At 37.1% G+C, this 15,070-nt stretch overlaps 1 protein-coding gene across 29 annotated transcripts in view; it reads right to left on the bottom strand.

Moving 5' to 3' along the window:
- Positions 1–9,074: 9,074 nt before the first annotated feature.
- NFIA (nuclear factor I A) overlaps positions 9,075–15,070 on the bottom strand; it is a 500,144-nt gene continuing 494,148 nt past the window's right edge. For 27 of the 29 annotated variants that reach the window (XM_069738134.1, XM_069738144.1, XM_069738151.1 and 24 more), the window contains one exon: positions 9,428–9,619. In XM_069738134.1, coding sequence (XP_069594235.1) covers positions 9,602–9,619 — 18 coding nt within the window. In that variant the 3' untranslated portion in view covers positions 9,428–9,601. Of the gene's footprint in view, positions 9,620–15,070 lie in introns of all 29 variants that reach the window. The other 2 variants (XM_069738149.1, XM_069738156.1) reach the window with 1 other exon arrangement.

The raw sequence follows: 15,070 nt of genomic DNA, 5'->3' as shown, positions 1-15,070 counted from the left end.
AAAAAAAGAAAGAACTCCAGGACGAGGCGTTAGCATTAGCAATTTTTTTTATTTTCCTTTTTTGTTGCATAGGAAATGCAGTATTCGTTTCCAGTAATTGTATTGTAATGTAAGAGTTGGTTGCACTAATGGCTGAGTACAAGAGTTAACTAATCCACACACCAGCTCAAAAAAAAAAAAGAAAAAAAAAAAAACCTGCAGAGATTTAGTCGGATAACAATTTATACCCACAGTGATTCTCAACCAATTACATTTTTTTTTTCTTTTTCACAGAACACAGTAAAAAAAGTAAACTGATAACAAGCATGAGTAAATACATGGTAGGATAGGCACGGAGAGCCTGATTCATAAAACAAGTGACTGTATTAACGCAGGCACACAAGGATTTCGCTGAAGATCATAAAAAACACCCATTATGGGGCGATTAATTAAACACAAAGATAAGGGTTTAACATGGTCAAGAGCCAGCTTGGCTGCAGCGCGGCATTCAATGAAGAGCCCGGGATTGTGAGAAATGAAGAGATAAAATAAATGGGGGACAGGAGATTCCCACGGCTACCAAATAGATCCCACCTCGTCCTGCCAACAAAGACCCAATTCCTAGCGCAGTCCCGAGCTTGTAAGGATGCCCGTCTTCACCTGCTGTCTGCACCCTTGACTTATGCCAACAATGTATGGTTGTGTGATTTTGTAAAGAATGGGGGACAAAGAACCCATTCAATGGACTATATGTCCCAGAGCGCGCACAGCTGAAGGGTTGGTGCGACACATGGTGCGATGTGCCGAGTCTGTATTGCATCGTGAGATTAAGGGCTTATTATTAGCATTATTATTACACCGTGCATAAATATCAAATATAAAACCGGACGTGAGTCGCATTAGATAAAAGCCGAACTGCACCCTACAAAGGCCGGGCCATGAGACCTGTATCTAAAATGCACAGATATTGTCCTCAAAAATGTTTGTTCGCGTCCATATTCTGCAATCTTCTGGGTTATAACATAAGATGAAAAGTTAAGATTAAAAAAAATACATATAGAGAACTAAAAACATAGAAAATTGAGGAAACCTGCACTTTTTTTATTACAAAATAAAATTGCACAAAAAATGATTACTTTTTTATTCCGAGTTGCCTAAAGACTAGATAGGATAACGTGCAGATTTCCTCTTTTTAATATATTTTTAATTCCATGCAAACCCCCAAAACAAATTAGGAATAGAATTATGATAAATATATATTTTTCGATCTCTAATTTTTTTTTCAGTGGATAATTAAATGTTGGCTAAATAATTTCCATACCATTTGAGGTTTTATTTTATTTTTTTAAATTTTATAGATATTTTATGAGTTTTCTGAGAGCAGCTGTCAAGACAGGAGCATTTCGGCACTTTAGTGGTGACTTGAAAGCAAAAAAAAACCTAAAAAAAATAATAAAAAAATTCTGAAAGTGATAGTTGATCAAGACCAGCTTGCGCAGACGACAAAACTTGCTAAAGGAACTCTTGTTACAAGCCATAAAATATAAAGCGGTCGAAAATTTGCAGACCCGAGGATTTTCAAACTTAAAATTGATGCCGTACATTAACTTGATCTAGAAAGGTTCACATTAATGTAATCATTATGAGGAAATGAGCTGTGAGATAACACATTTATTAAAAAACACTGATGTCAGGTCCATCCGCCACCTAAATTTCACGGAGGGGAGGAGCAGCATAGAAAAATTTGATCAGGTAGAAAAACCATCACACCCGTGTACTTGCATTGTGTAATGATACATAGGTTCATATATTTCATGAATCAGGCCCAAAAGGTTGTACAGAAGAAAATAATTTGATTAAAAACACACAAGAAAAACAACAACAAAAAAACAGGTACATACAGTATATATAGAGCTTGCATGTGAAACCAATTGTCAAAATATTTTTGTACAGGATTTTTTTTTTTTTTTTAAATGGAAGGTCTGGTGTGAAGATGGGAAATCGTTGGCTCACCATTTGTTTCAACCTAGAAAAATCAAGTTGATGAAATGACCTAACAGCTGATCAAACAACTTTTCCATAATAAGTAATTTTGGGAAAAAATAATTAAAAAAATTTAAAAAAAAATTGTAATACTGAACTTAAGTAAGTTGTAAGATGTATACCTCAAAAAAAATACTGAAATACCCCAGAAGAAAGAAAAATAAAGTTAAAAATTAGAATTTGTGACGTACAATAAAAAGTAATGGGCAAAAAAAAAAAAAATTCAGGCTAAGATAAGGAATATTTGTAAGATGACTGAGCAGTATGGGATTGCATGCATATTTATGGTTATTTTACATCAGACGATTCTGACGGACAGCAGAAGGCTCACGGTGTCGAAATTTCTTTCTTTAGCAGAGCATATAATACAGGTTTCACAGGCACTACAATTCAGAAATCAGATATTTTGCTGGTTTTTATCATATATTTCATTCTGTCCTAAAGCTGGCATCTTAATAAGAATGACTTAAAAAGGCAAGGACTGAAAGTTAACGGAAAAGGTTTCTTTTTGTTTTAAAGTTGATCGTGTCTGGTCTCAGGTAGGGTTAGTGCATAGTTTCCATGCAGAGAAGATCACTGCTATGCATTTACATGGATAAACAGAGGAGCTGATCAGCCGAACTAGATACACAGGCCTCAATCGGTTCGCAGGACTATCTTAGCACCATGTCATGAATTTATTAGTTTTCCAAAACCCAGTGGTGGCATGTTGTTTGGGCCATACACATCAGTCCCTTTATTATCTGCACATTAGAAAAATTCTCATCCATTAGGCTGGGATTTAAAAATCATATACAGATGTGTGTTGAGGCCAAAAGACAACGAAGACCTGGCCTCGACCCACGAGCACTTAGTAGTGGATAGCCCCAGCAAAAAAAAAAGTGGCCATGTTGCCTCACCGATTCCCATGCCACTGGACCTCTCCTTTCTTTGTTCTATGAAGGCTTTGAACCCCCTCCCCACACAAGGAAAAAAAATCCTAGTTTACCAGAGACACAATGCAAAGTACAACATTGATCGACTTTTTGTTAGAGAGTAAAGGCCCCGTCACACATAGCGAGATCGCTAGCGAGATCGCTGCTGAGTCACAAGTTTTGTGATGCAACAGCGATCTCAGTAGCGATCTCGCTATGTGTGACACGTACCAGCGATCAGGCCCCTGCTGTGAGATCGCTGGTCGTGTCGGAATGGCCTGGGCCATTTTTTGATCGTTGAGGTCCCGCTGACCAGGGCCGCGCTTAGTAACCCGATGTTTACCCTGGTTACCATCCTAAAAGTAAAAAAACAAACGCTACATACTTACCTATCGCTGTCTGTCCTCGGCGCTCTGCTTCTCTGGTCTGGCTGTGAGCGCCGGTCAGCCGGAAAGCAGAGCGGTGACGTCACCGCTCTGCTTTCCGGCCGCTGTGCTCACAGCCAGACTAGAGAAGCAGAGCACCGAGGACAGACAGCGATAGGTAAGTATGTAGCGTTTGTTTTTTTTTACTTTAACGATGGTAACCAGGGTAAACAGGCCCTGCGCTTAGTTACCCGATGTTTACCCTGGTTACCGGGGACCTCGGGATCGTTGGTCGCTGGAGAGCTGTCTGTGTGACAGCTCTCCAGCGACCAAACAGCGACGCTGCAGCGATCCGGATCGTTGTCGGTATCGCTGCAGCGTCGCTATGTGTGACGGGGCCTTTATATATGTATGTATCACCACAAGAAAATAAAACTATGAAGCTGAAGCTTTTGTGTTGATCTTAAAGAAAAAAAAACATATATATAACACTGTTACTCCAATCTGGAAAAATTTAAGAAAAGCAAAAATAATAGCAAAGAATAAACTGCCTTGGGATCTGCATATTGTTACCGGTTTGCACAGTAGTGAATAGAGGAAGTCTTGTGTGTGTATCTTTTAATTTCTTTGTTACGGAAGGATAGCTTTAATTGAACAACAACAACAAAAAATACTTAAAAAGTTGCAAAATCTGTCTCGAGTGTGCAGCAACCTGACCAATGAACAATGGACTTGCCATATACCGGTCAATGAGAAGACCTTCCTTCATGACCCTGTTCTTCTTCAGAAAAGTGACATCCTTCTACCTCTTCACGACCAAGGAGCATAGAACGTGTGCTTTTGACAAAGTGCATTTCAGAATAAGGGATCCTAGGCAAAGATCACTATGTAGTGTCGTACTAATCACAGCTTATGATCCAAGGAAGGGAAGAGAAGGTAATCCTTAATTATCAAGATGGAACTAATTACAGGAACACAGTAGACTGGCCCATCCTTTGTAAACCCTGTGCTAGCATGCAAGGGACAAAATGCCCACACTTACTAAATATATGCTTCTTTCTTGGTTACAATACAGATATAAATTAAGGAGATGGAAGAGTTAAACTTTTATAGGGTCAGGAAAGAAAGTCGGGTTCTTCCCTATTTAGTATTTGATCACTTGTTGCAAAATAAATAAAAAATATTGCATTATATAAAGTTTAGAATGTTTTTTAGTGATGGTGAAGACTGGAAAAGGCCAAATTTAGGAATTGAGATCATCGATATACCTTATGCAAATTTTTTAAAAAAACTTATATGAATTAATATTTAAATGAAATATGAACTTTTTAAAATTTGAGGATTTAAAAAAAAAAAATTAAATGGCTAAGAAAAAAATCTACACACTAATTGGACAGGATTCTCTCAGGAGGGAGGAAAAACATTAATGCGGCGTATTTTCTATTACGTATATGTAGAGAGAGAGTGAGGGCGATGGAAAAACAATCAATCAATGGCCACGGTGATATATAATCTACAAAATAAATGTCATTGTTTTTGTTAAATATATATATTTTTATTTAATGATTAAAAATTGTATCAATTTATTGTTTTTGTTACCCCGTCTGCTAACATATGTTACAATGGAGAAGGCCTCGTAGTTCTCATTATTCACACTGCATATTTGAAGTTTGCTAAATTGCACTTAATTATGGATATTTTTCTAGGGTTCTTTATGTATAGTGACATATCTATTATTAAGCTGCACACCCAGCATTGCTGCTCATGTGTCAAATGTTGCAGTTTCTAAAAAAAAATTAAAAATAAAGTGGATTTGAGCTTATATATGATTTCTTGCTGTATATTAAATATGGTGGTCGCGTGAGCGCAAATAAACTTCATGAGTTCCATACTTGAAACAAGTTTTGTTATTTAACATCCTCGACTGCCTACGTCATGTTTTAAAGCCTTTAAAACTTTTTTTTTTTTTTACACTTTATCTGAGAAAGTCTTCAGACATCCTCAACCTTTAGAGTCAGACCTTTAAAGTGATCACTTGAAAATACAGCATACTTTTAATGTCCATTTAAAATGGTTATTTAGTGGCCCATACTTCTCAAGTATAGGAATATGCTATACCGATGCGAGAAGAAACTGACAAGAAAAATCATTGTATTTAAATACATACAAGAAAAAGGAAAGGAAACAGGCAAGTTTTAACTTAAATCCAGTTCCTGGAAGGAAAAAGAAAAATAAAAAATAAAAAAAAAAAACACCGCCCACCCTCCAGCCAAAAAAAAAAAAAAAAAATTCTAAGAGCGCTGCAATTTTAATAAACAATCCGAAAAATCTGCAAAGCTTAATTGACAGAAAATTGTCCTCGTTTAAACAACATTACAAAAGTCCTGCATTATAAAATAGGGTAGAATAAATCAGTGTACTCATTAAAACTATACAACATACAAATTACATATCTGAGCAGGCAGTTTGCTCTTTTTTTTTTTTCGCCATTATGTCTACACAACACAATCAACAAAAAAAAAAACAACAACAACAACAAAAAAAACCCTACAACTGCCCAGATCTATTGCTTATTTTGCATGTTTATAAAAGGGTGCGTTCGTATTGTATGTACAACCAATTTACTGGTAACGCCTTGACTTATAGCAAGGTTCTGACAAAATGTTTGTCTAGGCTTTATTTCCCTTCACTGTGAAGCACTGCAAGCTGCTGTTTTTTTTTTTGTTTTTTTTTTTAGTGCACATATGTCAAAAGGTAATGCCCAGCTAAGTGCTATAGGAAAGGCAAAGGATGCTGGCTACAGAAAAATGGACACGATTCACTAACACTCACACAATACAACTACTCAACCACGTATCAGACACATATGAAAAAATCCAAAAAACATTTGTATTCATTTATTTTATTTTTTTTTTTATTTTTTTTTCTTAAATAGAACCGGTAAACAATGGTTTTTTTTTTTTTGTTGTTTTTTTTTTTCCGGAAGTTGGAAGTTTTAAAAACGTGCATATAAAAAATGGGCGTTAGAACCTTTTCACTATTGAACGTAGGTTGATTGCTGTCTGCTAATAAAAATGGGTTGTGGGGGGAATTTTTTTTTTTTTTTTATTAAGGAAAAAAGTCAGTTTTTTTTTTTTCTTCTTTAAGGCTTGCTTGTGATAGGAACGGTTGTAACACACACACACAAAAAAAAAAAAAAAAAAAACAACAAAATAATAAAGTTGCTCAAAGCAGGGTACAGCTTAGTGCTTCACAGTCTGACTGCTTCTCTAAGAGGCCCCTCCTGCATGTGCATTCGTAGTCACAAAGGATACAATGATTAAACACCTAAACACACTGCGTCAAGTACAGCACCAACTTTGGTCAAATAAAAATAAAATAAAAATAATAACATTCAAAAATAAAATTCTAATAAATTCGCTAAGCTTTGACTACAGGATATAAGCAGGTATTGCATATTTTCATTGATCAGGGAAAAAAATAAAAAAATAATAATAATAAAAGGAAGACTCTACCGTAAATAAATTGTCACAATGCAGCAAACATCCCCCCCAAAATACTGATCTCCTACACAAAAATAGCACAGACACTACACGACTAAGCACACTACTACTACTGGTGGGATATAACTAAAATATCTACCTACATGGTGAAGCCTGCAACGTCTGACGGAAAAGTCACATTTACAAGAAAACAAAAATAAAAAGTGTCTCCAAAAAAAAAAAAACAAAAAAAAACGCGTGACCGGGGGATTCTCTTCCCCCCCCGCTATCTATATAGGAACATGTGCAACAATTTCACAAATAATCGCTATCCAGGGCAAGGCACATTGATATGGAATTTATTTCATCTTCGTGCAAATTAACCTATTGGTTGCTAGAGAGGCCTGCGATGTAACTGCAAATGCATCCCCAAGCCGTCCCCTCGCACCCCAAAAAAGTTAAGAAGAAAATTAAAAAAAAGTATTTATTAAAAATTAAAAAAAAAAAATAAAAAATAAAATAAAATGAGGAGCAAAGTGTCTTCCCAAGAATTTCATGGACTTGATTGTACAGGACAGTAGCAAAAAGCCCTCCAATAGGGCAGAACACGCAGAGTTTAACTCCTTCACTGCCAAAAAAAAAGGGCAAGAAAGCCCCCATTACAGCTGCAAACAGGGGGGGAAGAGGGGAAAAAAAGGCAAGTGCCTGGAATAAGGATTAAAATGTCTTGTCTTAATGCACTCTACTTTATTCTACTTAAGTATATAAAAATGAGATACTAACACTAAACATGCAGAGACGTTTTTTTTTTCTTTTCTAGCGAGCAAATCTGTCCGCCAGAAAGTATATAATATATGTATAGTATAGGAAACCTCCTTTAAAAGTTGCATGCGAAGCAAAGGGATGCTCCGCTGTCTGGTAGAAAATAAATCATGTGAATTCTGTTTATTTTGCCTTTTGACTTTTTTTTTGTCCATTTTTTTTTTTTGCTTTATTCTCCAAGTACATAACATACATAAAATCTATAATTTAATTTCATTTTAACTTTTTTTTTCCCAGCAATTGCTGAAATCCCCTCTAGATTGATCAGTATTTATAGTCCAGAGAATAAAAGTGATGGAATTTAAAAAAAAAAAAAAAAAATGAAAATAATTTTTTTTTTTTTAAATGGATAAAATCTGGACATTTATAAAGATCCTGAGGCGCCCGACTAAATCCTATATTGGGACATTTTAGAATTTTTTTTTCTGAATTGGCATAACCACTAATAGTGACTTTAGCTTATAAAAATTAACAAGTATTATGATTCAGTTTGAGTTATGTGCTTTGATAAAAGAAAATGATTACTTAGCATTTAATGTAGTTAACATATTGTGGTAAAAGCACCATTATGTTTTATAATATATATATATTTTTTTTTTAGATTTTTTTTTTACCTTTTAAGGGATACAAGTTTTAACAATAAAAAACATAAAAAGCAAAAATAGCTCCCCTTTCTTTTGCAAGGCTGTTTTTTTTTTATTTTTTTTTTTAAACCCCCATAATTTAGAGTCCCGGGGTGGTAGGACTTGAAAAAACAAAAACAAAAATAGAATTTTCAACAATCTCTATCTTACAAAGATATTTACCTATCCAATGAAATTGCACTTTACTCAATCCAAACATGATTGTTTTGATTGGTTCCTGTCAGTTTCTGTCAAAACAGACCATCTTCCCCGCTTCTGTGTTTCTGTGTCATTGTTGAAAATTTGTCTCAGAAAAGCTTATTTTTGTAAGTGCAGCATTTTTTTTTTTCTTACATGAATAATAAAAGTTCTGGACAATTTTTTTTCTCTCTTTTTTTTTTTTTTAAACATTGCTTTGCAACTCGGATGAAACTATATGTTAACAGCTTCCTCATGGGTGGGGTCATGGATGTGATTACTCCTTGAAAGAAAGAAGAGCGGACGTGTTGTTGATATGTTAGTGAAGCATCTTGTCGCTGTTGTCTCCTTTGATACAACTTCATCAATCCCGCAGTGAGGTGGGGCGGAGGGGTCGTTAAATTGCAAAAAAAAAGGGGGGGGGAAAAGTGCAGTTTGTGATTATTGATGTTACACATTTCGTGGGTTTTAGCAAATCCTTTTTAGTTGAAGTAGCACTCAAAATATTTGCAAAAAAATAAAAGAAAAATATGGAGGCTCTGGACCACGAGAGGGTAAACTTCCATGCTATCAAACAACTGTAGTGTGGTCTTAGTCATAGTAGTAGAAGGTTCATCTCGCATGTCATTTTGCATGTATGTTTACGAGTGCTTTAAGTCCTTTTTTTTTTTTTCTTTTAAAAGGGGGCTTCTCTTCCAAAACTTCTTGAGAAGTTTCACAACCATGGACGTAAAGGAGTGGCATTGCAGAAAATGCTGGGCTTCATGAAGAATGTGTTTGACAGCAAGTAGGTAAGATAAAAAAAAAATACAAAAAAAAGAAGCATCAGACTAAGGCTACCCAGAACCACCTAATGGTTACACTACCAAGGAAACACTTCAAATGCCACGATGCCCAGCTTTTCCCGGCAAGAACTTTCTTCGGACCCCAAGAAAGTAATCATAAAAAAGTAAGGGAAGTAAGGCTGATTATAGAGGGTCATTGCCATGCGACCACGTAAGATTCTTTTTTTTTTTTTGTTTTTCTTCTCATTCAACGTTGTTCTGCTGTTGACACAAGTCTTCCCCTTCCGTTGGAGCGAAGCAACTACGCCGTGTTCTCACCGGTTTCTTCCATGGTACAGAGACGGGAAGGGCCAGGTGGTCTGTCATGTCTTTGATAGAAATCTGTGACCATTATCCCAGGTACCAGGACTGAAAAGACACAAGAAAAAAAACATATATATATTTTAGATATTTGTTTTTATACTTGCCAATTTGTTTATCACAGTAATTTAATGTCAAAGTCAACCAGCTTGGTAATCTCCAAGACATTTCGATGAGTAGAGGAACATGTTTGAGATGACCACACAGGATGTTATTCTACTCTGATCATTTCTATAACAATATGAATGGGGGTTATATTTTAGTGCCATAAAAAAATTTTTTTTCAGAACTGTTAAAGTATTTTCGATAACGTTTTTCCATTCATTTTAACCCCTTTCTGCCATCGGACGGAATAGTACGTCCGATGGCAGAACCCCTGCTTTGATGCGGGCTCCGTCAGTGAGCCCGGATCAAAGCCGGAACATGTCAGCTGTTTGAACAGCCCGCAATGAAGCAGGCCGAATCGCAATCCGCAAGCACCTATTCACTAGTTAAATACCGCTGTCAAACTGACAGCAGCATTTAACAAGCGCTTCCGGCCATCGGGCTGGAAATGCGCGCACCGGTGACCCCCGTCGCATGATCAGGGGTCATCGGTGCGTCGGCATAACAACCAGAGGTCACCTGCAGACCTCTATGGTTGTTGATGCCGGATTGCTATGAGCGCCACCCTGTGGTCGGTGCTCATAGCAATGCTGCCATTCTGCTACATAGAGGTGATCTGAGGATCGCTCCAATGTAGCAGAGGCTATCGAGTTGTGGGAGATTCTAGCCTCCCACGGAGGCTATTGAAGCATGCCAAAATTAAAAAAATATATTTTTAAAAATATGAACAAAAATAAAAAAATATATAAAAGTTTAAATCACCCCCCTCTCGCCCCATTCAAAATAAAACAATAAAAAAAAAAATCAAACCTACACATATTTGGTATCGCCGCGTTCAGAATCGCCCGCTCCATCAATAATTTTTTTTTTTTACCTGATCGCTAAAGCGAGAAAAAAAGTCAGAATTAGGTTTTTTTTGGTTGCCGCTACATTGCATTAAAATGCAATAACGGGCGATCAAAAGAACGTACTGCACCACAATGGTATCATTAAAAACGTCAGCTCGGCGCACAAAAAATAAGCCCTCACCTGACCCCAGATCATGAAAAATGGAGATGCTACGGCTAACGGAAAATTGTGTAATTTCTTTTTTTTTTTTAAGCAAAGTTTTTCATTTTTTTTCACCACTTAGATAAAAGAGAACCTAGACATGTTTGGTGTCTGTGAACTTGTAATGACCTGGAGAATCATAATGGCAGGTCAGTTTTAGCATTCAGTGAACCAAGCAAAAAAGCCAAACAAAAAGCAAGTTTGGGATTGCACTTTTTTGCATTTTCACCGCACTTGGAATTTTTTCCCGTTTTCTATTACACGACATGGTAAAACCAATGGTGTCGTTCAAAAGTACAACTCGTCCCGCAAAAAACAAGCCCTCACATGGCCATATTGACGGAAAAATAAAGTTATGGCTCTGGGAAGGAGGGGAGCGAAAAACGAAAAAGCAAAACCGAAAAAAGCTCCGGTCATTAAGGGGTTATTTGTCACGGTTTCACTTTTTATGAACCAATTTGGAGTTTAGCTCATGAATTTTTGTACTTTGTGTTGGAAATTTAACTGTACGGTGTTTCCACAAAATAACAGATAACATATGAGGAGCACAAATCTTTTACAACTTAAATTCAACAGTTTTGCAGAATTTTACCCCAAAATTAGAGATTCGTGGCATACTGAAAGTACTGCACAGAATCCATTTGTCATGAAAAGATGAGTGTAACGCTTGGAGTTCCCTAGGACTGTATCCAAACCCTTTCAAGCTCTAACGCAAACAGCAGCCTTGACAATATTCAAGTGACCTCATCATATATGACTACAGGTAAACGGATGGTAACTGTTCTTTTCTGTGCAGTTGCACAGTATTTGTACAGTTTCTACAGTGTTTTATAACTTTTACTTCCTACATCTATAGCTAGTGACATCCTCTCACTATCCGGATTCACTACAAAATGGCTGCTGCATTCCCTACTTCTGCTTTTATACAGGCTATGAATAGTCCCTCCTGATTGGCTGTACTATACCATGTGATGTGATAGCTGTAAAGCATTATAGGAAAACCTGCCTGTTGATGTCGAAGGTCATGTGAGCCTTCTCGGGCTGATCCAATGTTCTACAGTGTGTAAAATAGTGGCGGACATTATAGGCAAATTGCCGGAAGTGAATGACGCATTGTTCATTAAGTTCAGAAAGTTCCTAATAATCTGACCTAAATTTGATTTGCTGGATAAAACAACTAGTTTATAAACAGTCTCTGAGAATACTGAAAATGACATTAGCACAAGTCAACTTCACTACAACACTTCCTGCAAATTCCATCAAACTTTATTATTATTATTATTATTATTATTTATTGTTATAGCGCCATTTATTCCATGGCGCTTTACATGTGAGGAGAGACAGGAGAACAAGCATACAAGACAATGAGTGGGAGTCCAGCGATGGCTCTATCATTTCAAAATGGCCGACTCTAGCTGCCGCTTCCTCTCCCTTGTTATATTGTAAGAAAATTAGCTCTGAAGTACAATCTATAATTCAAATAAGTATCCGAACACTTTGGCTGAAAAAGTTTACAGCAGGCTAAATGTTTCTTTTCCTATAATTTTTATATAACATCGAAAAGATATGGAGTTGACCTAAATTATTCAGTAGCCGATTGTTAATTTTTCTTTTTGTACTCATCTTTCACGGGCCCTAACTGGCGCTGACACTCTGGGTTCAAATCCCACCAAGGACAACATCTGCAAGGAGTTTGTATGTTCTCCCCGTGTTTGCGTGGGTTTCATCCGGGTTCTCCGGTTTCCTCCCACATTCCAAAGACATACCGATAGGGAATTTAGATTGTGAGCGCCATTGAGGACAATGATGAAAATGTGTGCAAACTGTAAAGCGCTGCGGAATATGTTAGCGCTATATAAAAATAAAGATTATTATTATTATTATTACAACCCTAATGGCACCCCACAATTGCGTTGAGGATGAAGGGAGCTCCTGCGGAATCCAAGGCTGTGGAGTCTGAGTCCGTTTTGGGTTTTGCTGGAGGAGGTAGATATATTCCAACGCCAATTATTGTTTCAAAATAAAACTCATTAATATTGTTTTATCCATTTCCTAATTGCATAGCCAGTTGCATATTTACTTAGAAAAGTTGACAAATTTTAATTAAGTAAATATAAGCCAAGCTCTATCAATCTACCGTAATTAACATTTTACTAAGTAGTTATTACTAATTCTTATACATGAGCCATTCAGGAAGTCTGATTGTGGGAAAATAGTCGGAAGTTTGGCCGGGATTGGAGTTATCCATACGCTGCCGATTTCTGCACTTTGCACACGCTCTGCCTATTACTTCTGCTGTACATATATGGCTGATGTCATCAAGAAGTTAACAAAGTTTTTGGGGAGCCAAAAAATATTCACCCTTAAAACTTTGTGCCTTTAGTGATGCCATTCTGGTGGTCCCTGCTGGATAATTTACTTTTGCGGTTGTGATGACACGCCGTTCATCCATGTGAAAACTGCAGCCAATCACTGGCCTCATCGGATGTACAACACACAACAGCTAAGGTCAGTGATTGGCTGCAGCGGTCACAGGCATGTACGTGATGTCACTGCAGTAAAATTAAACACAGATTGACAGAGACCACCAAAGCGTCATCTCACTGCCATCTGGTAACAAGACAGTTACTCTCAATCTTGGTGGATCTACTCGAGACCTCCAACCTTGGGGTAACATATAACCTAAACTACATAGAAATTATTATTTTTTTTTTAAATTCCAAATGTGTTTTTTTGTAACTTTTTCCCCCCAAGCAAAGTTGTAAAGCAATGAGAACAGGATATTCCTCCTGAAAAAGTAACATAACAGTGCTACAATAATGCAAGTTATCATATAACTTTATTGTAATCCCACCAGCCAATCGGAGCAGAAGATTTTTACGATTCCTTTCTTTTGCAGGAAAAAAAAAATAATGATCTGCAATTGGTTGCCATGGGATACAGAACATTTACATCCTGTAATTAGATTTAAAGAGGTTTCTTTCCCAGCGCAGTCAGTCAGTTCTTGGCCCAGGCACCAGACTCTTATTACAGACAATGCTTTTCGGCTACCTTCCGTGACCCAAGTTCCAGAGCAGCTGTGCACATGGCTTATGAATGAACTTGCCATGTGTAAACAGCTGGTGCATTGCCATTCTCTTGCACGGTTTCAGACCTAAAGCTGAGAATTTGCACAATGAAAAAAAAAAAATCCGAACTCATGGCCAAAAAATGCACTAAAAATATATTAAGCACTTACAACTAAAATGCACTAAAAAAAAAAGTTTTCTTAGTCTTCATCTTGAGTCCTGCAGACAAGGTTACCCCAGAGCAGATCTGTAATCCTTCACTGAAATAGGCATTATTGATTACTCTGGTCTATTGTTCCCATTTCAACTCCCCAAGTTCAAGTTCATCGTGGTGTTACATCATGTCTGGTTGTTAGCAGCAACCAGACAGAGCCAGACGTGACTATCATTAGCAAGAAAGTCCCGGCTCCCCTCCCACCAAACCTTCCCCTTTTCTCTGACGTTGCAAATCCACTGCAAACACATTGAAGTATTCATTCTGGGTAATTTATGACCCAACTACGAGAATGGGACCCCACACTCCAAAAACAGTCTTGTGTGTTTAATTAATCGGCCCTTCCCTGGTACTTGGGAAAAAGTTAGACAAAGAAGCAATTATTAGGTTTTTCACTTTGCACACTTCTAATAGTCTGAGGGTTGGGGTGCGATTGCACGAGGATCTTCTTTAAAGATTTCTCCTTCTTATTGACGTTTTTGTGAAATATTCCGGCTGCTTAGGGAAATTGATGAGAGGGTGACGCCTATGGAGTTGGTATTCTGTAACACAAATCAACTTCATGACATGCCTAAATTTAAATGCTAACCACACACTCGGAGAGTTACTTTAAAGGTTAGTTTTTAATCAATAGAAGGTGCTGAGTCGGGAGTTTTATTTTAGCTGTGCAGCAAGACTCTCAAGTCTTTGTCTGGTAATTCAGCTTTCAAACTTTCTTCCCACCTCCCCTCCCCGTCTTGATGACCGCTCTTGCAGTGCTTTGCAGATACAGCTCACTCTTGGAATTTGCCAGTACAGGAGTGAACATTTTATGATGGAAAGCGTGAGCTGCACTCCAGATTTCTGGTTGGAGTAACAATCTTGGAACTGATTATTATAGTAATGGACTGTCTTAATAAATAAATACATAAAAAAATGCAGTAAAAATTAAACAAATTCTCTTCACTGCCCCAACCACTTCCTGCATCAGACTACAGCCATCTACATTTTCCAAATTTAGTTTTTTTTTGTGATAGTTGCATATGACTTAAAGAACCACAGAATAGGTAAAACTTTAAATAG

Source organism: Ranitomeya imitator, chromosome 8 (assembly GCF_032444005.1).
Source record: "Ranitomeya imitator isolate aRanImi1 chromosome 8, aRanImi1.pri, whole genome shotgun sequence".
NCBI classification, from domain to species: domain Eukaryota; kingdom Metazoa; phylum Chordata; class Amphibia; order Anura; family Dendrobatidae; genus Ranitomeya; species Ranitomeya imitator.
The sequence above is the reverse complement of the archived record's forward strand: the minus strand, read 5'-3'. Positions and strand labels throughout refer to the sequence as shown.